The 25,064-nt window shown below is 45.8% G+C and overlaps 1 protein-coding gene across 2 annotated transcripts in view; it reads right to left on the bottom strand.

Annotated features, from left to right (window-relative positions):
• The window catches only part of LOC144723337 (centrosomal protein of 72 kDa-like), a 30,246-nt gene extending 6,909 nt beyond the window's left edge, over positions 1-23,337 (bottom strand). The window contains exons 1-12 of one of the 2 annotated variants that reach the window (XM_078602042.1): positions 23,250-23,337; positions 10,933-11,060; positions 9,626-9,818; positions 8,667-8,778; positions 8,057-8,208; positions 5,617-5,750; positions 5,219-5,285; positions 4,104-4,316; positions 3,486-3,634; positions 3,265-3,376; positions 1,906-2,171; positions 216-345 (exon numbers count right to left, since the gene is read on the bottom strand). In XM_078602042.1, the coding sequence (XP_078458168.1) occupies positions 216-345; positions 1,906-2,171; positions 3,265-3,376; positions 3,486-3,634; positions 4,104-4,316; positions 5,219-5,285; positions 5,617-5,750; positions 8,057-8,208; positions 8,667-8,778; positions 9,626-9,818; positions 10,933-11,060; positions 23,250-23,337 (1,744 nt within the window). Of the gene's footprint in view, positions 1-215; positions 346-1,905; positions 2,172-3,264; positions 3,377-3,485; positions 3,635-4,103; positions 4,317-5,218; positions 5,286-5,616; positions 5,751-8,056; positions 8,209-8,666; positions 8,779-9,625; positions 9,819-10,932; positions 11,061-22,762; positions 22,885-23,249 lie in introns of those variants that run through there. The other variant, XM_078602043.1, reaches the window with a different exon arrangement.
• Positions 23,338-25,064: the final 1,727 nt, after the last annotated feature.

Raw genomic sequence — 25,064 nt, 5'->3', positions numbered from 1 at the left:
GACCCAAAAACCTTCATTATGAATAATATTGGTCGCGAAAGCCTGCTACGTGTTAAATTGACTTAAGTTCTTCTTTACAAGACGCATCTCAATGGATGAGCACTGCAGCCGTGATAATTGCAACAGCACTACCACTACCTAGCGCACCGTGAGGGCACGGGGGTCAAGGGGTGTGCGTGCGACCACGTGTGGTGGCCAGTGACCCCGCCGTGTACCCGCGTGCTGCGTCGTGTCCGCACGGCCGCTTCCGCTTCGTGCCGCCGCCTCTCGCTGCAGCCGGGTAGCTTTCTCCCGCAGCAGGTGGCTCTCCTCTGTGAGCTGCGTCAGCTTCGACCGCGTCTCCGCCTTGATGCAATCAACAACAGTGGTGGTAAGATTAGAGGTGAGCTTCTGCCCCCCCCCGCCTTCCCCTCCCCTCACCCCCATTCTTCCCCCCTTTACCCCTCTCCTCCCTCATCCTTCCAAAGTACCCCACTCACAGTCCCCACTCGGTGGGACAGCGAGCCCGATTTCCCCCCTTCTCTCAACTCAGGAACACAGCGTTTGGGACTGCGCGGAGTTTCTGTCCCCCCACCCCCATGTCCCGGGCTCCCACTGAAATATAATAACATTACAAAATAAAGGATTAGAGGTGAGCGAGTGGGTCATATTGCTCATCAAGAGCACCAAGCCGGAGATTCCGAGTTCAAATCCAGGTGTCCCCGTTGGCCATTATTAAACCACGTTCTCAAGTATACCCAACTGAAGATCTCATCCAGGTCAGCAATGGGTGTGTAAGCATCCACCATGTCACATTTGGTTTTTCACTTAATTGGGATTATTCCATCTCTCACATGACTGATAATTAACACTTAAAAAGAAGGGCCAACTGAAGTGACTGCACAAGTAATTGTGACATAATTTCCCACGGTACTTCTGACTGGTGGCTGCAAGATTTCCAAATGAAATGTTCGTTACAAGATTCCAAAACCACACTCATAATGAAATTGGAAAAAAATGAATGCAAAGACGTGGGGCATCATCCTAAGATATATTTTGTCTAATGAAGGATCATCTGTCATTAAACATTTAAACACATGACAGAATAGCTCACTGCAGCACTGATTTAACTCGAGTTCTAAAAGTGAATTTTCAATTCCAAAAGTAGATCTTAGTGATTCCATTTGAGCATATATTGATGACTGAAATTAGTTTCACCCCCATATTTTTGTAATGTGTGTGGCCGGAATATATAAGTTAAGGATGCATGTTGAATTGCTCAGCATAGTATTTAACCTGTTGTGGAGATAAATACATACATTAAACATAATTAATTATCAATGAAGGGAGTGTTGGCTAAGGGATTTATCTATATCACAAATATGAATTTTCACTTATACTTCACGTGTTTGTCCTGCAGATTGAACTCTGGATCAAAGAGTTGCTCGTTCAGCACTACATGCATCAATCATCTAAGCCACCCAGCCACCAAATGATTTATATATTTGACGTGATTTTGCTGCAACCAACAAATCTTCACAAGTTGTAATGTGTTGAAGAAAAACATCACAACTGCAATATCAGTCTTGGTTGCACTATGTCATGCAGAACATTGTTTTTGACAGGGCGAGATAGAAAAAAAAGTTTGATTTATACCACTATTAAACTTACAGGGTTGTAGTCAGCCTTGTAAAATTATGAGATTGGTGCTTCACTATTTCCATGTGTATAGAGGATTTGTACAGACACTGCTCAATGATTCAATTTAACCTTACATGTTTTATTCATCAGATGACAGAACTTTAAAAATTATATAGTTCATCACAACTGAGACCAAGCAAAATATTTATATTCAAACATGTTTTCAACATAGGTATATAACTGGCAATTATATGAAAACAAAATATCCAATTCAATAAAACTTACACCGTCTTTTAGTGCACTTGTGAGTTGGTCCTTGATTTTCAAAAGTTCCTGGCTTTCAGCAGTTTGTCTGAGGGCCTGTGCCTGCAACTGCACCATCTGGTCCCGCGTGGCGGAGTGGTCCTGATTTAGCGCGGCGTTCTCTCGGGCCAGGGCCTCTCTTTCACGGGTCAGATCCGAGATCCGATCACGGAGTTCTTGAAGCTCACGCAGCTGACTCAACATCGACACTCCACCGCTGACGGCGTTCAGGATCTGCCGAGCGGGAACTGCAAGGCAACGAGCAGGATCAGAGCAGCAGCACCTCTTCAATTGTCACCATCATTATACTAATAAACAGTCCATTGCTCAAAGGAAACTTGACCTATTGGCAATAAGTAAATATAGAATAAAAGTATGCACATAGGAAAAAAAGTAGTTAAGATTATGGTTAATCACACGGATGTAAAATAACAGGTCACTCACTACTGGGTTGCCTCATGTTAGAGTCAAGGTTGTAGGTGAATTGTTGGTAATTACATAGTAAAATCATGAAAGAAAAAAGACACAGGTCAGTTTTTTACACATTACCATCAATTCTATTTCATGTCATCAACCTTGGTAGACCAATATTCAAACAGCACGTGTATAAGCAGGCAAATTTTAACCGGTTTCAACTTTGTGAGTTTAATAATGAGTCTCATTACAACTTGAAACATATTTTTTTACCAAAACTAGTTTGTGTTAAATAAGTTTCATAATATATTAAAATGAGCATATTGAATCAATACAGAGGAGCAGATTGATGTACGTGGTCACACACAAAATCTTGGCATGTTATTTTATTTATCCAGGAAAGTGTCAATGCATCTCGAGAGCATATTTAATGTGGGTTTTGCATTGGAATGCTTGGCAATTCCATGATTTATTATTTTGCATTTGGAAAGAAACAAAGAATATCTAGATAAAACCCATGAGGGGATAACTTGAAGGCCGGTTCAAACCCCGTTTTCTGTACTGCTACGTTCTGACCACCTCTCAGCTCATGGATTTTGGAATTTCACAAAGCCCAATGCGATGCACTAACCTTTGCATTCAGAATGCTTGATAACAAGCATAAGCCACCACACTCATATCGTAGAAGTTTCTGGCTTGCATAGTGGAGGAAAATACTTTGAAAGAAGCCATGGTATTCTTTGCAACAGCTTGTATAGGCTCTGTGACACACAATGACGTAATCATACCACCAATTGCTGGTGCTTGACTCCCCTGTGCTGAACTTGCAGGGTGTATTTTAGAGCTAAAGTGCCACTACTACGCATTGTTTCAAGATAACACAGGACGCACTTGTAACACGTCACATGTGCACGCAGCAAAGTGTACCTAGGAAGCGATCATTGACGTGCAGCGATCTGGAACCATTCCAGTGCTTGTCGACCAGATCCAGCAATTGTTCCAATGGCGGTGGAACCAGTGTGCAATCCACATCTGCCACCTAGTTACAAAAAATAAACTCCAGTTAATTACATTGCTGCAGGCGTTAGCATTTGTGCAAACGGAGTCTCATAGAGGTCTGGCAATGAAGCAGCCGGGACAGAGTGTACTTTTTCATGCAAGGTCCTCTGGCTCGGTGACGACTTGGACAGCTGGTCCAGGCTGCTCCAGCGCTTGTGAATGGCTTCATTTTCACTTCTGCTGGAGGTGGGACCTTTCCCAGTATTGCTGTCGCAGGAAATGCTGTGCATGCCCCCTGCTGGAAGATGTCAAGAAAGAAATAGCTTTGAAAGCCAAGTCTTGACATTTTAAAATGCTGCGGGATATGAGAATGGTATTGATGAGTTGTAATAGCACACATGTAGGATTTTTGCCGGATCCAAAACTGATAATTTTAAATGAGAAAAATCAGCTAACTGGTTAATTTACAATGAAGAAATAATTCTCAGGAGTATAAAGTCATACTTTTGTGAAAGTGCAGTTTTAGCAATTTTTTTGCAAACTAAAAATTAAATTTTCTAAGTTTTAGAGTAATTAAAATACTTACACTACTTCACAGTTGGCAGAAAAATTATGACCATTAACACTACCTACAAGATCTGTTTCAATACACTTACATCTTTAATTACACACAAACGCACTTGGGACGCTTTATAAATCCGCACAGGACTTGTACAAGGAACGTCCACAAAAATACAGTACGGGGAAAGAGCGAGAGACCCGGCTACCAGGGTGTGGCGTGAAGTTGGCGCGCCCACTGATCACGTGGTACGCCTCGGCCTCGTCCTGGAAGCGCAGGTTGGGGTCAGACGCCGTGAGGTCACGGGGAGCCTCGTCAGCGAAGGTGACGCGCACGTGGCCATCGCGGGGCCGGCCAGCGGCGCTGCCCTCCCTCCCTGGCGAGCGCAGCGCCGACCTTGGCGGAGACGCCTTCAGTGCCCCTGCCAACATAGAGGGCCCGTGGATGCTCGCACAGCGACAGTAATGAATGACAAGTTAGGCTGTACTTCCACTTGTGAATGGAGGAGACAGCTGTCCCCAGTGTGTTTTAGATGGAACCCGCAACAAGTGTGGTTAAATTCACGGCACTGGTCATTCATAATTAACCTCAACTTGTCCACATTTTCATGGAGGAATCTGATGAACGATGAATCTCTTTTTCACAGATGTCCAGTATTTTCACAGATGTCCAGTAAATTAGCACCCAATTTACAGTAAAGGGGCACACCTCTTGTCAATCTACTGCTGGATGAGTAACTCCTCACACCAGGGAGATCTTGAAAATAATTTACCGTACTTCACACTAGGCAGTGGCCAATGTGGGGAACATAGACATTGGGGCATAATATAGTACAACAAAGGATTGTGCTGTTTTATACTTCTGCTGGTAATGTAAAACTTCATATTTCAGCAAACACCTCTTGCTTTATGTCTGTAATTGGTCGATAGTAAAACACTTGGCTTGGGAAATGTACTGCTTTAACAATTACAGAGGTGTAGTACCTATATTTTAAAATAAAATATGACAATGAACTATTTACAAATTCATCAAAACAGTCGTGTTAAAATTATCTGACTTGCATAATACGAATATATACATTTTGTTTTAGTACGATGCAGCACTTTTTCCCTTATTTAACAAATGATCACATGATACAGAAAATGTTACATTCTGTACAGCCACTATTTTAGTTGATTATAGTTGATGCTAAGTATAAAGGAAAACAATAAATAGACTGAATGACACTATGTTTTTTAATTCAGTGAATAATTAGTCAACTTTGCATTTTAAAAAAATCTGGAAATGTATATCCCATTCATCCATGTGTAACAAATTACTAACCTCCTTCATAGATCGTGGAATCGGTATAAACCTTGCTCCCAGTTCCACTTCGAAATCCTGAGCTTGTCTGTAACAATGCCATTTTGTACATCAATTAATTGTCCATGAAACATACACATCAAAATGCCTTAAGAGTTTGAAATGAGGAATGGCATCATTAGTGCCTCTCAACAGCATGACAGCATCCGCATCATACCAAGATTAAATTAGCAGCAACATTTCCGCACTGACCAGTGGGCCGTCATGATGTAAATATCGCAGTGCAGCATCTGCTGTAGACATCGTACTGACTGATGAATTAAAATTCAGAGGCCAACTGGTCATTGGAGAAACGTGGCTGCTATATATAAGCGTGCACAGAGGCTGGTCATGCCCGTGTTCAAAGCGCCGAAATGCACCTTGGGGATTTCGATGGACTGGGTTGAGCAATTCTGGATTTGCAGGAATGGGTCCTTGGCTTTGCTTTCCTCTTGAGTAGGACGAGACATGCCGAGTTTGTCTCCAGAAGTCACCCTGTCCATTTCCCGTATGCCTGCAGAAAAAGCAGAGTAATGTATCTATTTGCTGCTGCAAATGTCCATCTGAAGTCCCACTTTTATCTACAACCTGTACAGCCAATGAATGTATTACTGTATGCTCCGCATTCCAATGGTGATCCAAGTAAATGCAACTCACCCCTATTAACATGGAAATATTTTTGGTGACCCCTGCTATGTATGGCAAGATGTAGGTTTTTTTTGGTTCCTCAGATGGTTCTTTCCCAACGGTTGGGTTATAGCTTTACGGATTGTGTAGTCCGAATATCCATTCATCTTGAGGGCTTGGTGTACGTGTTCCAGTTCACTGGCTAGGTGGTGATGGTCAGAAATACATGGAGCTATATGGTGTAGAGTTCTGATGAGGGAATTCTTCTGGGATGGTGGTGGGAGTCAGGTTTTAGGTAGGCATTCGTATGGGTAGCATTCCTGCAGACAGTGTCCCATTGAGCCCTCTGGTCTCTTTTCGATTAAAACATCCAAGAATGGTAACTTGCCATCCATTTCAACCTCCATGGTGAATTTGATGGCCGGGTGTATGCAATCGATTTCCAAAATCATGAGCAAACACAAGATCCAGGTTAGATTCAACACAGTACATAAAATTAGTGATCTGATCCCATCTGCGAAGGATGTGATCCCTGACATGCAATACCCCGGGCGTCTACAAACTAAGCTGTGTCTGCGGCAGTAGTTACATTGGGGAAACTAAGCGACATGTCTCGGACCGTGTTCGTGAACATAAGGCAGATCTGAAACACGGTAGGACCAATACCTCAGCCGTGGCTGATCATTGTTTTAATGCTGTGAGCACACACGAAATAGATTTTTCCAAGACGAAGGTACTCTGCAAACCCACTGGCTATCAGGAAAGGTTCGTTCATGAAGCCATCCAGATATATAAACACAGACATAATTTCAACCGAGAAGATGGGCACAAACTGAGCAATTATTGGAAGGACGTTATTAACCAGGTTAAGTCATAACTGGCTGTGATGTTTAGTAGTTATTTTCGACTCTCTGGTGTTACATTAACAGGTTAAATGTCTTTACATTAACAGGTTAAATGTCTCACTAACACAACCACCGTTGCTCTACGATCTAACATTGACATGCTTATCTCTCACAATACAATGGCCACCTCCACAGCTTCGTCGTAGAGGTAGCTCAGCACTCCGATCTTACATTTACATGCAAATTTCATCACTAGGCCCGCCGACTTCGCTTATGACCCTTGGGCTACACCCACCTCAAACCTTTATAACACCCTGCCTCAGCAGCTCTTTCGCTATTTTTTCACCCGATGACGATTGCTTGTGTTGCGATCGAAACGTCGTGATATTTTTATTGTTTTTTTCTATCTACGTGGCTTTACCGAAAGACCCAAAAAATGAAATACTAAATTGATACAAGAACCTATTATTGGATTGGTATGTACGCACAACATGTGTAAATGGCCTAACAGACTGCATTCTTAAAGGTATTCTTCTATAAAATACATATAAGTCACAAACAAATGTGCTTCATAATAGCCTATTATAGTATTAATCAGTTCATATATCATAGTGGTGAGATGTTAATTACCTCGCCTGGCATGCAGGTCGTTGGTTCGATCCCGACCCTGATGTCTGTATATTTGTAGTTTTTGGCTGCTCTAAAATTTCACATGATAAGCCACTTCATTGAGCCATCATTTGTAGCCAGGTCTATTCTGAAAAAGAGCTATAGAGCTCAGTGGGCCTTACCTGGTAAAATAAAAATGTTCAGGTCAGGTTAGTAGTTTATTTTTTTAAACCCAGTCTGTCAGCTGTTATACACTATTCGGGGTTGTGTACAAATTGTTGCACTTCCCTCCAATTCATCCAATTGGCATAGAGATGCATTCTCTGCATTGTAATTTTGTACAGAAATGAAATCCACTGTATTGTATTTAGTCAAGACAATTTTTCCCTGTTAAAACAATCAGGGTGGTACTAATATTTGTTTATAAACAAAAGCCAATGGAGGATATTCCACATTCCCATAGTGGCAGCAGCCAGTCTTTCCATAGGACAACCACTGATGACTTCCCATCAAGCAGTACTCATTATATCCAAAAACAGTGGGATGACGAGCTGAGTTGACCACTGACCAGGATTTGAACTGGTAATCTTGGCATTGTGAGTCAAGCGCTCCGAGTACAGAGCGCTTGGCTTTTGCTTGCCACGTTGCTTATTTTGTACGTACATATGTTGCACTTCTTTCGCATTGTACATAGCCAACCGTGCGCTCATCGGGAGGTGTGGATTCCATTGGTGCTTACTCTCCAGGGAGTGCAGCTCGACGGAGGGCTCCTTGCTGCCGAGCGTGAATCCCGGCTGCGAAATCAAGTTGAGGACACGTTCGTCGTCGGCATCCAGCAGGGAGCGTGGTCGTGACATTGAGCTCACATACGCCGCCCTCGGCTGCAAGGACCTGCGGGGTCAAGTAAGTGTTTTGTATTGACATGCGAATTGCTCAATTCCTTTATTGTTACCTACTTGAGAGCCCATTGAGATGAAATATCTCCGTTGTAACTGAAGGCAAGTGATTCTCCATGAGGTAACACAAATTGTAATTCGATTAACAAAATAGGATTACTAGCCTAGAGATTTAAATTAAAATATAGATAATCGTGGTGGTTAATGAAACAACCAGTCTTAGTCAACTTACTTTTCATTTGTTTAACGTGTGTATATAAATTCATGGTACGCACAAAATTATTTTAATGATAACCAAATTACTACAGTCATCCTATGAGAAATTCAAGATTAAAATGCCCAATGTAAATGTGCTAACCAAGCAAGGCACACTTGAAAATACAACGTAAAACCATGAATTGCTAAGAGTAATATTCAATAATAATAATAATAACGCCAGGTATCGGTGTTTACTTTTCAGGTTCTTTAGCTGCTGGTGGGTCAGGATCCCGGAACTCGTACGCTTGATCGCTGCTGTAGTGCATCAGTGCCGCCTTCCGCTCGCTGTCTCGTACGGGCCTGTCATCTGAGTCCACGGGGGGGGAACATTTGTGTCAACACTATGTATTTGTCTTGTCAAAAGTCAAAGTGCCTCCCTGCTCAATCAAGCAATGGCAAAGTGCCTCCCTGCTCAATCGGTGGCAAGATGATAACTACCTCGTCTGGTAAACAGGTCGTGGGTTCGATCCCGACCCTGATTTTCTGCTGTATATTTGCAGTTCTTGTAGATGTTTCTCCGTGTCCTCCGATTTTTGCCTCTACATTTAGAAACATCCGTTTAGAGTATTTTACTGTTATAAATAAATGCCCACATGGTAAGCCACTTTGTTGAGCCATCATTTGTGGCCAGGCTGCTTATGAAAAAGAGAAATATAGCTCAGTGGACCTTTTCGTTTAATGTGGCAGTGCTCACCTCCCTTGGTGGCCCTGAGAGCACAACCACTGAGCGCACAGCTAGTGGTCAACAATGGGTTCAACCACTGAGCATGCAGCCATCGGTCACTACTGCGTTCACCGAGTGCAAAGCCAGTAGTCACCGCCAAGTTTAAACATCAAGCACGAAGCTAGTGGTCAACACTGTGGTCACAACCACCATTATACATGGGAATGTGAACATTAAACATGCATGCAATTGGGATCAGTCAGTCCACTGATAAAGTCCCACAAAGTGGTACCCATAGAATAAACCAAAGGAAATAATTACGGAGTGAGTAAACCCCCTGAGAATTCACTCACAACCTAACCGCTCTAAATTATATGCTCTAGCCACAGTGTAACTCTGTTAGTTATCTTGCACAGAATGAAAACACATCACCGCAACCAACGGCATCATCTAAATGCTCCATCTTCACGCTGGGCACATATTCACTGACCCAGCCGGCGCAGGTTGGGCAGCATGTGGACCAGCAGCAAGCGGTAGTCTGGCTCCGCTGCTGCCACAGGATTCAGCCGCAGGTCAAGCTCGCGCAGGCCAGACATGGCACGCAGCCGCAGCAGCTCCTGCTTGTTGGCCACACTGTTGTAGTAGAGGTTGAGCTTCTCCAGCAATGTCAGGTGTTCCAGGCCCTGGAGACAAGGGCAGTTGTAAGAACTCGCTCCCTCTTTGCAACTTCCGAGTGAGAGAGTGTGGAAAAAGCTGGCTTGCCGACTTGCCCATGGGCTCGAGTGGATTAAACAACATAATCCTTTGAAATTATAATTACATCTATAAATTCCTCTCCACTTATTTGCTAAGCATTTAAATTACATTGTTATATTCAGAGCCAGCTTACTACCCATCAAGGTATGCAAAACTACATAATATTATATGGACTGTCAATTCTTTAACATTATAATTATGTTAATGGTAAATGAAAGTCAGCATAATTTATCATAAAATATATGCACATGCGAACACAAATATTTTTTAGACAGAATACACATTGCCCATCCATTTACAAAGCAAATACACATATACTCACTCAGTAGAAATGAGTGATGCCAGAAAAGCAGGAAGCATGTCATACTTGAAAAAAACATGTTCATTTCTTGCAGATTAAAACAATTATACATGTGTATATAATAGCTACATCGCAACAAACAAATCTATATCTAGAATACTCTTTGGTTCTTTCGGTAAAGTCACGTAGGTATAAAATAAATCACAACGTTTCGGGCGCAATACAACCGTCCATCATCAGGTGGGAAAGCATGGTCTGCTGCTGAGGCAGACTGTTTTGCCGAAAGAACCAAAGAGTATGGATTCCTGCAGTCACGAAAGCTTAAAATCTATATCTAGAATATCAAACAGAATTAAGTCTTAAGTGAATTGAGACAGACATGATGGAAATGTTAACATCTACCTCATGGCTATGCAACAACATGTTGATGTACATAAAAAGTCAAGCATTTCTTACATTTCAAATAACAAATCTCCTTTGAAATGAAATGTATCATGCAGTGCTTAAAACAGCAGTGCTGGAACATCAATCAACATTATCTTTAGGTTCTTGAAATTATTGCAATTAGCAGTTCACCAGGGCAGCAGTTTTGGGCCCTTGTCTGTGACATATACTTTAATCAAGCCCTGACAGACAGGATCACAAAGCCAGTGGTGGGAACAAACATATGCATCACTTAACTTTCTATTCTAGTGAGCTGGGCCGTGTGCCATTAGCAGATTTAGACTTGCCATGCTCACCTGCAAGCTCATGAGAGAGTTTCTGGAGAGATCCAGAGACTTGAGCCGAGTGAAGTTCTTGAGCGAGCTACCTAAGTGGGCCACCTTCTCACTGTACGTGCCAGGCAGCGACAGTGAGCGCACATCACCTGCAACCCACACCCATGATCTCATTTTGACATTTTGAAGAACAATCTTTCCATTTACATACAGACCATGTAACAATTGATTAATTTATATAGCATATGCTGCATGTGTCTGTTAACTCTGGACTGTGGCAAGATTGGAATTGCAATGTACATCTTTATTCATATTAATTCACAAGCTCAACTATGAAAACTAGAAAAAAACGCTTCAAGTCTGCTGTTGCATATACGGATGTAAAAACAGCTTAGCTAAAAAAAATATAACTTTATTGTATTCTGCATCAGTATAAAATTATTGGTCATAGCAGTTTTCTCAAACAAACTTGACAATATATTCAACAACACAGTTAACAGTATAAATTCTAAGGGTGGTAGGCTATGCATTATGAATGCTCTAGGAAATTTAACAATATTGAGATGCAAGCCAGTTCTACTTATTAATATGTATGTTTTCTTCCTGTACTTAATGTTGAATGCAAGTCAAAGACAGGGTTAAGGGCCTCTATTTTTGGAAAGCCCCTAATCTACCGATTGGGTAATTAGCTGCTGGAGTGTGGTTAATCAATGTCAATTGGAATGTGGCTAACAGACGTAGAAGCTGTAGGCAAGAAACATGCGATTCAGATTGGTAGCCTTCCCTTGACTGGTTTCGGTGGACCACATGGGTATACCATAATACAGAGGGAGAGGAAGATAGATGGTGGGCACAGAGAGTACATTAATTCACTCCCAATAGGTAGCTGATTAAAAACCATAGTCAAATCTGACACGTTTGATCAGCTATGTAGCCCAGAACCTCCGGGGCTTATATTTGCTGTGTAAGCCATTATACACAGTAATGATCTTAACATTCAGAAAAATTAATACACCTCTTTAAAGCATACCTCCTGCACTTGCAAGAATCAGCATGTTGCCTATGAATATGCTTTCTTTGCACAGTTTTGTACATGGTGTCTTGATTTGCACCATATCAGAGCTATTTGGGACATTTGTTCCTTTTGAAAATTTCTGAATATTCATTATGAAATTATACTCTGGAGTAATAGGTAGTCACTGACCTGCTGTTTTTCACAATACATAAAAAAAACACTACATATTGTATATGGAAGTAAAAAACATGATTTGTAAGTGCATGTCTATATGTGTAAATACTGTCCGGCAAAAACAACCCCCTACCTACGCATGGTGCTGGATGGCAACGCTGTGGTGGGCAGTGCCATGGGGGAGGGCCAATTTAGATTGACCATTCTGCTTATGGCGTTTGTAACCACCACAGCGGCCAAATGGGGGTTCTGGATGGGTGCGAGGGGCTGGTAACCCCTCCACCTTCAATTAATTACCACAAAACCACGTATAAAATATCTACTTAATAAGCTTGTGCCGGAGGCCCCGGGGGGACAGGCGTTTATGACGTCTCCTGGCCAAACCCCATTTGGCGGAGCCAGGAGATTGAATCTTTACCCTCGGGGCACCTCCAGAAACAACAAAAAGCCACTTCGGTTGGCCACGTGAAATGTTCGAATGCTCACTGCGGAGAGGCTGCCACTCCTCTGTCGGGAGGTGGACCGTACCGCCCGGATCTCTGTGGTATTCAGGAGGTCCGGTGGACTAGCTCTGGCTCCTGCCACCATGAGGAGTGGACAGTAGTCTACTCGGGGCAGGAGACTGCCAAACAACAGGGAGTGGCTCTTCTTGTGAACAAAAGAATGAAGGGGGCGTGGGAGCTCGGCGGTGAGGTGTTGGAAGCGGTAAGTCCCAGACTACTTTGGGCTCGCATTCCCATCAACCGGAGGCGAGGAGTGGTGGTTGTCGTTACTTATGCCCCCACCGAAAATGAACATTCGTGGAGGGATGCAGGCAAGGCCGATGAGTCAGATGGCTTCTATGACCTCCTTTCATAAGTGCTAGCTAAAGTGGCCCCTCGGGATAGAGTCATCCTGTTGGGCGATTTCAATGCCCGAGTTGGTCATGATGCTGGCACCTGGTCTGGAGTGATTGGAAGGCATGGGCCGGATCAGCACAATAACAACGGTAGGAGGGTGCTAGATTTCCGTGCAGCCCATGGACTTGTAATAATCAACACACTGTTCCGGCATCGGGCACATCCACACAACATCATGGATGCATGCTGGGTCCAAGCAAGAACATGTGCTGGACTACGTAGTGACGGAACAGCGGATGTGGGCCCATGTCCTTGACACCAGGACCTACCGTGGAGCTGATCTGCCCACTGACCATCGACTAGTCATCTGTAAGATGCGCCTGCCATTGCACTCCGCTGGTGGGTGTACACCCAGGACCCCATTCAAACCCAAGGTGGCCTGGTCTCAGCTAGCTGATGAAATTTGCAAGCGAGAATTTAATCATCGCTTGCGGCTGGGGTTGGCATCGTCCCCCACTCCTCCAGATGTCGAGGGGAAATGGGCGAGATTTAGGACTGTGGCTCATGCAGCTGCAATGGCTGCTTTGGGTACACGGTTCAGACCTCCCCAGAGACCCTGGCTGATGGAGGTGTTCAGGCTGGCTGAGAAAAAGTGACAGGCCCACTCTCATCGTCTACAGCATCCCACGTCAGAGAATGAGGAGGCTTACCACAGCCTTCGCTCGGAGGTTCGGAGAGCCGTGAGGCGTTGTAAGGATGGGTGCTGGTCGCCGGTTGCTGAGGAGATGGAGTCTGCCTCAATGGCCCGCGATCACAAATCACTATTTAACTCCATCAAAAAAGTAACCTGCAGCGCCACACCTATTACCATCAATAGGGGAAAAAATGGTGATCCAATCTCCGTCCCCCAGAAACAGGTTTTAAGATTTGCTGAGCATTTCTGTGAAGTCCTGGGGGAGGGGAAATCCCTCGGCATGGAAAACATCGTGGGACAAAGTGGGGATGATCCTGCTGAGGCTGCGGTGTCTCAAAAATTTGAAGTCACCCCCTGTGAGTGGCTGGCTGAGGTGCCATCTGTTGAGGAAGTACTAAAGGCGATCCAGAGTCTGAGACCAGGAAAGGCACCAGGCAGAGATGATCTCACAAGCAAAATGCTGAGGGAGGGTGGCGTTTGTGCACAGACTGCCCTACATTACATCATAACAACAGTCTGGAACTGTTGGACCACTGGACAGGTTCCGCAGGATTGGAAAGATGCCCTGGTGGTCCCCCTTTTTAAGAAGGGGGACCGCACAGACTGTAACAACTACAGGGGCATCTCACTCCTCAGTGTGCTGGGAAAGGTCCTGGCAAGGATTATTCAACATCATCTTGCCAGGCACGTTGAAGAGAGGCTTGCGGAGCCCCAATGCGGTTACAGGAATGGGCGGACCTGCACAGAAACCATATTTTCTGTCCGTCTGCTACAGCAGAGGTGTAGGGAATTCCAACAAGACCTACATCTCTGCTTTATTGACCTGGTCAAGGCCTATGATACCATCAGTAGGCCTGGGCTCTGGGTTATTCTTCGTGCTTTCGGAGTCCCTGACCCTCTGCTCATGATCATTAAGGACCTTCATGATGGTGAGCGGGCCCGGGTAAAACTACGTAGCCGGGAGTCGGAGCCATACCCTGTTTACCTTGGGGTGCGACAGGGATGTCCTCTGGCTCCCACATTATTTAACATATTTTTCGACCACGTAGTTCGTGAAGCCTTTGATGGCTGTACCGGAGGAATTTCCATCTGGTACAGATACAATGGGAGGCTGATCGATGCCCGGGTGTGGTCAAGGGATGGCTCCCTATTGGTCAACCATGTTATGTATGCCGATGATCTGGTAATTGCCGCTCACTCAGAGGAGGAGTTGGAAGCGCTGCTGCTGAAACTAGAGCGTGCCACTAAGAGGTGGGGCCTTACCATCAGCCCCACCAAAACTAAGCACTTGCCTGGGTATTTTGTACCATCGGACACTCCACCCCCACAACTCCCAATCGATGATAGGGCAGTTGTAGAGAGAGTGGAAAGTTTCCCATACCTGAGCAGTGTGCTCATGACCGGCTCCGGTTTGACAGCAGAGGTCTCACTCCGAATCAGTCGAGCTTCATTATCTTTACATCGGTTGCGTAACGCTGTGTGGAAGCTACCTTGTCTGTCGCTCCGCACGAAGCTTCAGGTCTTCTCGGCCACGGTCATTCCCTGCCTTCTCTACGCTTGCGAAACGTGGACTCCTCTAATGGAACATCTTCGCCGGTTAGAAACATTTAGGCTGGACTGCCTGCGATCCATCCTGGATGTAACCAGGCTGGATTGTGCGAGGAGCTCACAGATCCTTGAAAGATCTGGGCAAAGTCTCATCGGTGAGCTCCTCCGGCAGGCAAGGCTGCGTTGGCTGGGTCATGTGGCCCGCATGCCCAGTCACCGCATGCCTAAACAGCTTTTGTTCGGCTGGAAAAATGGGGCTAAATGGGCGTGGCATGGGCTGGAGAAGAGATGGAGTGATGCGGTACAGAAGGATGTGGAGCTGAGTGGACTTGCCGATGATTGGTACCAGCGGTGTCAAGATCAGCCTCTGTGGAGGAGGCTCATGAAGGACGCTACTGGGCAGTTGGAGGCAGTCGCCCTCCAACAAAAACGGAGGGGGGAGGAGCGACGCTCGCAACAACGAGCGGAGCGCCGGGTGGCTAAAGCACAGCAAGTTGGCACAGTAGGGGGCACAGGCGGTGCATCAGCGAGTCATCTCAGTCAGTTGACCCGTGGCACCTGGGTCTGCCCCGTGACCTCCTGCCAGCGGGCGTTCGACACTTCACATGGCCTCAAGGTGCATATAGCCTGGCACAAGCGTCGTGGTGACGTCACCGCCACTTCGTGGCGAATGGCGGTTGTTGTTATACTGTATAAACCACAGTCCGTACACAGAATGCAGCTGCAGAGACTCAATAAGCTGACTCTACTTTAAATGAGTAGCAAGTGGGTGTGTAAATAATCAGTACTGGGGAGACAGCAGGCCTTGCCGGCCAGGCGTGTTTTCTTACCACACCACCACTTTGTGTAGTGTGCCATCCTAATTCGAGGCCCCACACACCCCAATCCAACCACTATACATATTCCTGTGTCCTCCTCCAGGCCCACTGACCTTCGAAGCTTTGTGTGACAATTTCATTTCTGAACTGTGCTGTATACAGTACGCGCCCCCTGCATGAACGACGGAGGCGAAGGGACAGACGTTCGATTACGTTGGAATCGATCTGCAGATGGCGGTCTTCTCGCACGGCCAGCTCTATGTCGCCTTATCTCACACAAAATGTCGTTTTCAATGAAATCTTCCAGATGTAAAATGATATAAGCTTTTAATGAATAAATAAAATTATCTAATTCAAAACAATACAATTCAAAGATGTTTCATTTTAAAACTTCAAAACGGAGCATCGGATGCTTGTGTGAATGCGTCGTTCGTGTGCAATTTTTGGTGACTTCCCTGGCCGAAGGCCGTAAATGGTTGAGGGGGAGCCATAGGCGCCCCCGAACAACCCCTAGTCATACTATAATGGATCAAGTGTGTGTTTGTCTGTTATATAATGTCTATAACTCTGTTGGTCTGCCCATAATTTTTTTTAAAGCCCTTTTTTGAGCGACAGTGTTAGGGGCAAGCGTCGTGCTGGTGATTCAGCACGACGCTTGGTAAACATTATTTTTTAAAATTAAAATAACATATTATACCATAAGTATTATGTACTGTACTCACAAGGCAGCGGTGGGAGACAAGGTTGTAGCTGTTGCGATCGCAATCCAAGTCTTAGTGATACCCTCAGTCAAAATTCCTGTGGCGAGTTTTTTTTAGGTGGCGCCTGCAACTATCCTGGTGTCGTGTGTTCTCACTTGGCTTGAAAAAACCCCACGATTATTTAGAAAACGTAATCGTGACCATGAATATGTGATCATCGAATAGCAGGGGGTGGGGTCTGATTGACTCAGCGCATGTCGCTCTTAATGTCTGAGTGAATGATGGGGGCGGGTACGTTTCCTCGGCGGCGCTGCTGTGTTCTTGCTCATAGGCGCTTTATGTATTCTGATTTTTTTTAAAATTAATGGAAAAAGGAACGCTATAACGAAGTGTTCTACGGGGTCGTGCTAATCGAGGTCTGCCTGTATTGCTCCAAGAGGGATTTTGATCTTTAAGTCGTCCCACCTCTACCGTCCCAGCCCACCACTTCGACTGCCACTCGCGCACGCAACAACAAAAACTGCCACTAAGTGACTGTTTCGTCACCACGGTACTTGTGCCATGCTTGGTGCACTGAGGCCACGTGAAGTGTCGAAGGCCCGTTGGCAGCTCACGCAACAAGCCCAGGTGCCGTGCGTTGACTGAGATGACTGGCAGATGCACACTATCACCATTGCACAACCCCTACTATTACCCACTCACTCACAATGTATTTCACTCAAATCAACTTGACTTTTAGCCCAGAGTTGCCAAGTCTCACAGGGCAAAAGAGCATGCACATTGCCCTTAAAAACACAAGCCCAAGCCTTTGTCTGGAGGAGAGGGGTGGTGCCTAAAGAGAAAAGGGCCTCAAAAGGAAGAGGCTGGTGCTTAAGGATGGGGCAGGGAAAGCCACCCCAATTCTTCATATTAGAGAGTGCTTCAACCATAAACTTAGCTGCAGATTTAACGAAAATGAAAGAGAATCAAATATGTGCAGCACTCAGTAATCATTTCATGCCACAGATGCGGCCACAGGCCAACCACTTTGTTTTGCAGCGTGATCTTCTAGAACTTGCAATTGCATGCACATTAATTGTGCGACTTTCCACCAATGTCACAGTTCACATGGGATAAACAAATGGCTGTATATTGTGTAGTGACATATGACGTCACTACTGTATCGGGTCTGTACACACATGACGTCACTGCTATGTTGAGTCTGTACACGTGACGTCACTGCCTGTTCGGTATGGAGGCTGTTGATGGGTGCCACGGGGGTTGTGTTAGGCCGTGGCACTCCGAGTGACCCCGGGTGGGTACGTGACCGGATCCAGGGGTCGGCCAGGGGCCCTGGGGGACCCTGGGGGTCACGTGGTCGGGGAGTGGAGCCTTCTCGTGAGTTCGAGAAGGGGGGCGTGGCCAGGGTGTGGCCGGCCACGCCAGAAAGGCTGATAAGTGGGGGGCTGGGCTGTTGGTGCCTGGGATGAAGCAGTCTCATGAAGACTCTGAAGAAAGAAGCCTCCAGTCATCGTGGCCAAGCAGAAGCCCTCCTGGCTTTGCCACGCCAAGTAGTACCCGAGTTTTAGCGAGAGTAGGACGGTGGTCACCACCTTATGTGTAGGGTGTGTTGCAGTTGTGTTATATACATAGTGTTGCCTCCACATGAGTGTAAGCGCCTCTATCGAACCATTACAAATGTATACAAGTTAACAGTTGCTCATTGCTGATAGCTTAATAAAACTGTTAGGAGGATATTAGGTTTTGAGCTTGTGATTGGGGTTGCCCTACTCCAGGAAGTGATTATTCAATGATTAGTCAATGATTGGGTGTGGTCCTTCAGCCACAATAGGGTACCCAGGTGCAGCTCAGAATAAACTCAACATTTTCCAATGAGGAAATGAGCAAACAGGAATAGTGAGTCATGATTTCTGGTTGAATTTAGTATAAAAAGGGTGGTGTGAAGTGGGGGGGGTGTAATAAATTATGGCAGCAACAGAACCAAACCGTTGAGTAGCCAAAATAACATTCACCACTAAGTGGCAGTGACGTCACCACGGCGCGTGTGCCATGCTAGGTGCACTTTGAGGCAGGTCACAGAACAGACCCAGGTGCCATAGGTTGACGGAGATGACTGGCGGATGGACCAATTGTGCTCCTCACTGCAAACTCTCTGCGTTTTAGCCAACCGGCCCGCCGCTCATTGCTGTGAGCATCGTTCCTAAGCCCTTCGTCTTTTGTTGCTGAAGGGCAAAAGTGTCCTTTTAGAACCTCCTCCAAAGAGGCCGCTCTTGACCCTGCTGGTACCAGTCACCGGCAAGTCCAATTAACTCCACATCCTAGACCACATCAGTCCATCTCTTCTCTAGCCTGTGCCCATTTAGCTCCAAATAACACGTTTACCACCCACGGTCCCCAGTCCACAGCAGACACTAGCCATGGCATTGGTTGGGAAGGTGAAGGAGCAGGGGGTGACAAGTCACTGGGTAAAAACAAGACACCAGCATTTAACCACTGCTACGTACAAAACACACTATGGGAAATCTTGACTTAAAGCTTTCGTGACTGCAGGAATTCATATTCTTTGGGTTTTTCAGTAAAGTCCTCACATCAGGAGGAATGATGACGATCGCTTGTGTTGTGATCGAAACGTAGTTTTTTGTTATTTTCTTTGAACCTATCTACGTGACTTTGCCGAAAGACCCAAATAATTACTATGGGAACTTAAATGTTGTAAAATAGAAAATAAAACTGGGAGATATATATTGCGATATCGCTGGGACTTCATGAGATAAGAAAAAGAGGACTCTATACACGTAAATCGTAGCAACCTGTGGTATCACAGAGGTAGAGCTGATTAATTATGGATTGCTATTATTAGTCCCTGTGGGAATTGACTAGTCAAGAATACTTGATTTGGTTGCCAAGCTAACATTAAAGTGCTGGAACCACACGATTTAAGTAATTTTATGCACCAACAAGAAACCATGAAGATGTAAACCAAGTACTAAATTAGCCGACTCTTTGAGGGCAAAACCGATCACAGCATAATTTATTGATCAATGCAATAACAGTTAAAAGGCGCAGTGATGCTTGTAGTGACATCGTGGATGTCATTGTGTGGTGCCGGTCCAAGAGAGGCACGGCGTGCGATGTACTTACATCGCGGACATCACGTATATGTGGGTGTAGTACCAGCCCTAGAGGGGCTTGGTGAGCGCTGATAGAAAGCGCTGAGTGGCACCACGCTCGGCGTGCAGTGCCGACCCCTATAGGAGAGGGGTGTGAGGGTGCCGGCCATGAATGGGGTTAATAAAGGCCATGGCACTCTAGTTGACCCTGGAAGGCACGTGACGGGTAAGATCTACACAGGGGCCCCAAGTGGGGGCTAAGGCTGGTCAAGTGTCGGGGCGAGTTCCTGCTAGAGGGTTCAAGAAGGTGGTCGTGGCCAAGGCAGGAGCCACCAATGACCGGTGAGGATATAAGCCGGGTCCCCAGAGAGACCGGGGTTCAGCGTTGCTGTTGTTATCCTGAAGATCTACGTTCTACATCCAAGAAGAGTCACCACACGTGGACCTGGACCCAAGCCGGTGTCCTGTCCGTTGTAGCTACTCCCAGTGTAATTATGGTAGTTAGCCTGGTGGTCCACCACCATAGGTTGTTATCTGGTAAAGGGGCAGTTGCCCCTTTGTGTTGGTATCAATAAATGTGTTGCCTCCAAAGAGTACATCTGCGACTCAGTTGAATCCACTACACTAGGATGATGGTGAATTTGGCATCGGAGAGAGAGCATTTATGTTTACAGCCAGCAGGGAGTCTGGAAATGGACATGGAGGAACTTAAAATTAAATTGACCTAATTTTCATACCCCAATCCCGGCATGTCATCCTCCGCAAAACAAACACGGGTTACACTTCAACATTGCCAGAGGACAACATTAATTGTAATAAAAAAAAGACGAGACATTTATCATCAGTAACTTAGTTCATGAAATATGAGAATCAAGCCTGATTCTAACACACTCAAATCGTCAAGAGAAATATTTAAATGGTTGTTGCCACTCTTAAAATAATAATAACTAGCGCTGTGATGGACGGCGCTTTAAAACAGGGCGAAGTAAAACTAAGCTTTTTTAAAAACTGTAAGCCATGAAGAAAAGAAAAGACTGTACTGTAGTTGTTCAAAGACTGAACAATTGGGCACGGTATGTAAAGAATTATGAAATTGAGTAGTTTTGAAATATTTCTTAGACCCGGGCAACGCCGGATACTTCCCGCTAGTGCGACATAAATCCAAAGCACTGCAAGGCAACAACTGAGCTTACGCATGTCGGCAATACTCCAGTCACTTTATATAGGCAAATGCATGTGCAGCCCTTTTGTCAATCCACTGCTGGATGAATGCATCTCCGCACCTGTGTGGCTCGTGGGGGGTTATTTGACCATACTGTAATATGAGCCTATATCTGGCTCACTGACGTGTTACAACTCGTCATGGTGATTGGCTCTGCCGGTCCTGGTCTACAGCCAATGGGGGGAAGCCTGGGGGCATGGCCCTGACGTGATGGAGAGGTGACAGCTAGGGAGATTGGTTCTGCTGGCTTTGGTCTCAGCCAATGGGGAGATGAGTCAGGGGCGTGGTCCCGGGAGTTGACGAGGGAGCCTAGAAGATTCGACGCAGGCTACCAAGGATTGGCTGAAGCGTACCACGTGACCCAGGTATTAAATAGGGGTAGAGATGAACGACACGGGGTCAGACGAGGAACGGAGGAAGGAAGGGGCCACGCGCGAGCGGGGCTCCGAGTTGCCACGTGGCCGTGCGTCTCTCTCGGTCCATCTGTCCACTTCACGTTGCCTATCAGCAGCGGGGAGTAATTGTAACCCTAAGTCAATAAAAGGACCGATTCCAGAAGTCGTCTCCAAGACTGTTATTACAATACTATTCCACGCTGGTCAGTGCAAGTTTGTGACGTGGGAGCATAGAAGTGCAGGACTGTGTACAGTACGAGAGATTTTACTGCTACTTTGCCCTCTACTTGCCAGCACGTAGCGCAGCTCCACGATTGCCATATTGTCAGCATTCTATTGCAAGTGTTGATACCTTTTCCCCCTAGCCTGGCATGCAGGAGCCTATGAGTTCAATCCCAGACCCTGACGATGCATGTCCATTCGCATGTTATTTCTCCCCATGATTGCATGGATTTTTCTCCGGGTCCTCCGGGTTTACCCTCCACATAAAAACAACATGCGTTTAGATTATTTGGCTACTATAAATGTCCACATATCATATAAGCCACTTCGATTACCTAGCTCTTGTTTGGCCAGGCTGCCTCTGAAAAGTAACTAATAGCTCTGTGGGATTTACTTGGTAACTAAAAGTTTAGTTTAAGTGACAAAGTAGAGTATTGTTGTGGTGGCTGTTGAGCACGTGTGGGAAAAATCGATATAAGTGTCGGAAGTTGACACCACGTATGTGGAGCTGTTGTGCGCGTGTAAAACCAATTATAGATGTTTAAGAGGTTTGTCGTAAATAGTTTTAACAGACTTGAGGCCGAGAGGGCTAAATTATACACCGTGATAAAAGTACATCAGAGATATATGTTGTAAACATTTGACGATTATATGCATTACGTTCACTATATGTGATGTAGCAAGGCTGTTGAAACGTTTATTTTAAATACATATATTTGATATACTTTTAAAATAATCTACTAACTTATTGTGTACACGTCTGTTTATATGTTATGCAGGTGAACACTACAATAAGACGCACCGGAATGTTAAGATGCACCTGCCAAAACTTATTACAGTCGTTATAACAAATTTGGTCTCACACACACGCATCGGATTATACGACGTATCCCAAACTATTTATAATACAGTCCGTCACAGGCCTATAGGGGCGCCGCGGTGGCGAGATGTCGACGACCTCGCCTGGTATGCAGGAGGTCGTGGTTTCGACCCCGACGCCTGCTGCTGTATAACTGATCCTTATGGCGGTACCCCGGGGTAACCAAATAATACTAAATGTGATAGCCTTGTCGCTTCTGAAAAAAAAATCTACATAGCAAAGTTGGGCCTTACCTGGTAAGAACAAAGAAAACAATTACTTCAGTGGGGTGGGGGGGTTCAGGGGAAAGTGCGTCTTATAATCGTGAGAACCTCGGTCGGGGAATCGCATTAAGAGCAAAATTTAAACGCCACAAACTCGCGCGAAAATGGCCCGGGAAGAGCGAATTGAAATCCCCACTCCGCATTAGCGGTCGTCGGCGGTGCCTCCGTCACGGGGTCGTCACCGCGGGCCTCGCCCCGGCCGCTCCGATTGGCTTAGCCGACGGCTGCGCGTCAGCTCGCACCGCCTCGCCCAATCAGCACGGCCCGTCCCGCCGGGCCACCACGACCGCGACCAATCGCGGGGCAGGCGCCGCTTAAACGCGTGGGAATTGTAATCACGGGCGTTTGATACGCAGGACGACGATATTTCAATTATATTTAAAAGTATAACAACACAGCCGCGGTAAACGTTACGTTAACGACGGCTATGTGAAGGGCTGTGCGCGACAAGCCTCACCGAGGTTGTCGTGCGCGAGCTGCAGCCGCTTGCGGACCCAGTCCTCCGTGGCCGTGAGCGCCATCGCGTTCAAACTGAACGGCGCCATGGCAACTGCGCATGCGCAGAGCGCGATCCGTGTCCATGGTAACGAGTGGGGGGGGGGGTGAAGGGAGGTGGAGAGGAAGGTGGGGGGAGGTGGGGTCGGTGGGGGGGGAGAAGTTGTGGGGGGTCATTATCTCCCGTCACGATTGGCTAGGCTCGGCACGTGTTCTCTCTGAGTCATAACGTTTTATTTAGACTGAAAGAATCCGATGAGCTACGAATCATCATTTTCACAGATGTTACAACAATAAACGATACAAAAACCAGTTGGAGTGCAACGTATTGGAAAGCTAAGCAAGTCACACAATACAAAAAAATAGTATTTAAGTACAAATTGCATAAGCACATCAATCCCTGCCGATTTTAAAACACCGAATGCAATCACGGACAAAGCAGCAAAACAAAACCGGTCCCAGACCACACCAAGAAAAACACACAGTCCCTCCATGAAATTACACATTTCAAATCAACAATCCATAATAATTGTGGTTTTTTTTCCCGAGGTGGGGTTGTTGTTTTTTTAGCCCCAGGCCCAACCCTCAACCCCCAACCTGGAGGACCAGGGCTTGTCCATTTCGTCTCTCCTCTGCCCTTTGACCAGTGGGGCATGGTTGGACCTGCTTGGGAGTCTGAGGCTCCTGCCGACTTTGCTCTTTGGGTCATGCAGGCACACGAGCATCTCTGCCACGACAAGGCGACAACCCATGAAAGTAATAAGTAGAACTACCGATCCATGGTTAAGGATCAACGTTATACAACTTACATTTGCAAATGTGTTTGTATCCAGCAATAATCTTCCGCCTTAGAATACATTTTTGAAGGAAGATGTAAACGAACAAATGAAACGCAACCACGTGCATTGTTAAATGCGGTGCCTACAGAGAACGGGGTCCAAATAGAAGGGAGCAGGGGCTAACGTGGAAGGGTCAGGGCCTAAAGAGGATGGGGTGGGTAGGGTTGCGGGAAGACCCCAATTCCGCATGTAGCATTTACGTGCTTCAACCATAAACTTAGCTGCTGACTCAAGACTAAAAATAGGTGGAGCAGGCAGAAGACATAAACGGTCATGCAAACTCTGGTCATCCTCGAAGCGGCTTTTGGCTAGCCATCGAACAAAGATGGTCACTGGCATTGCGCGCTTTCAGATGCGCTTCTACGGCCGTCTGGAACGCTCTTCCTTCCAATATTAGGAAGCCAATGGAGCTATGCATTTTTAAAACCTAGATTGGAAACTCACTTCTTTAGAGTTCGCGTGATGGTTTATGCTCCTTGACGAGATCAGCAGGGTATTGTGGTTCATTTGTGACAAGCACTTTGTGTGTAATGATTGCGACCTTATAATGATCAATGACAGAAGATGTTCTGAGACCTCGTTCCACCAAGAGATGGGGCGATGGAATCAGCTGGCCAGTCTACAAGCGACCCGGAAAGTATTCCGTGAAAAATTAAGCTGTGTGCAGACCTTTCTTAATCAGCTGCTGGATGAAGGCCTCCCTGCACCGTGCGAATTTGACCATACATCACGACAGACACTAGTTATCGTTGGTTCAGATATAACTCTCTTCTGGTGTTAGCCGTGTTGGGGAATCAGTCTGCGGTAGCCGGATTCATAATGCGCAATCCTCTGTGCAATCGCCAATTATGAGTACTCGTCACATAACGAAACACTGAATATGGAATTTTACCAGGTAAGGCACCCACTGAGCTATATAGCTCTTTTTAGGAAGCAAC

Source organism: Lampetra planeri, chromosome 17 (genome assembly GCF_965212315.1).
Source record: "Lampetra planeri chromosome 17, kcLamPlan1.2.h2, whole genome shotgun sequence".
Classification (NCBI taxonomy): Eukaryota; Metazoa; Chordata; class Hyperoartia; order Petromyzontiformes; family Petromyzontidae; genus Lampetra; species Lampetra planeri.
The sequence above is the reverse complement of the archived record's forward strand: the minus strand, read 5'-3'. Positions and strand labels throughout refer to the sequence as shown.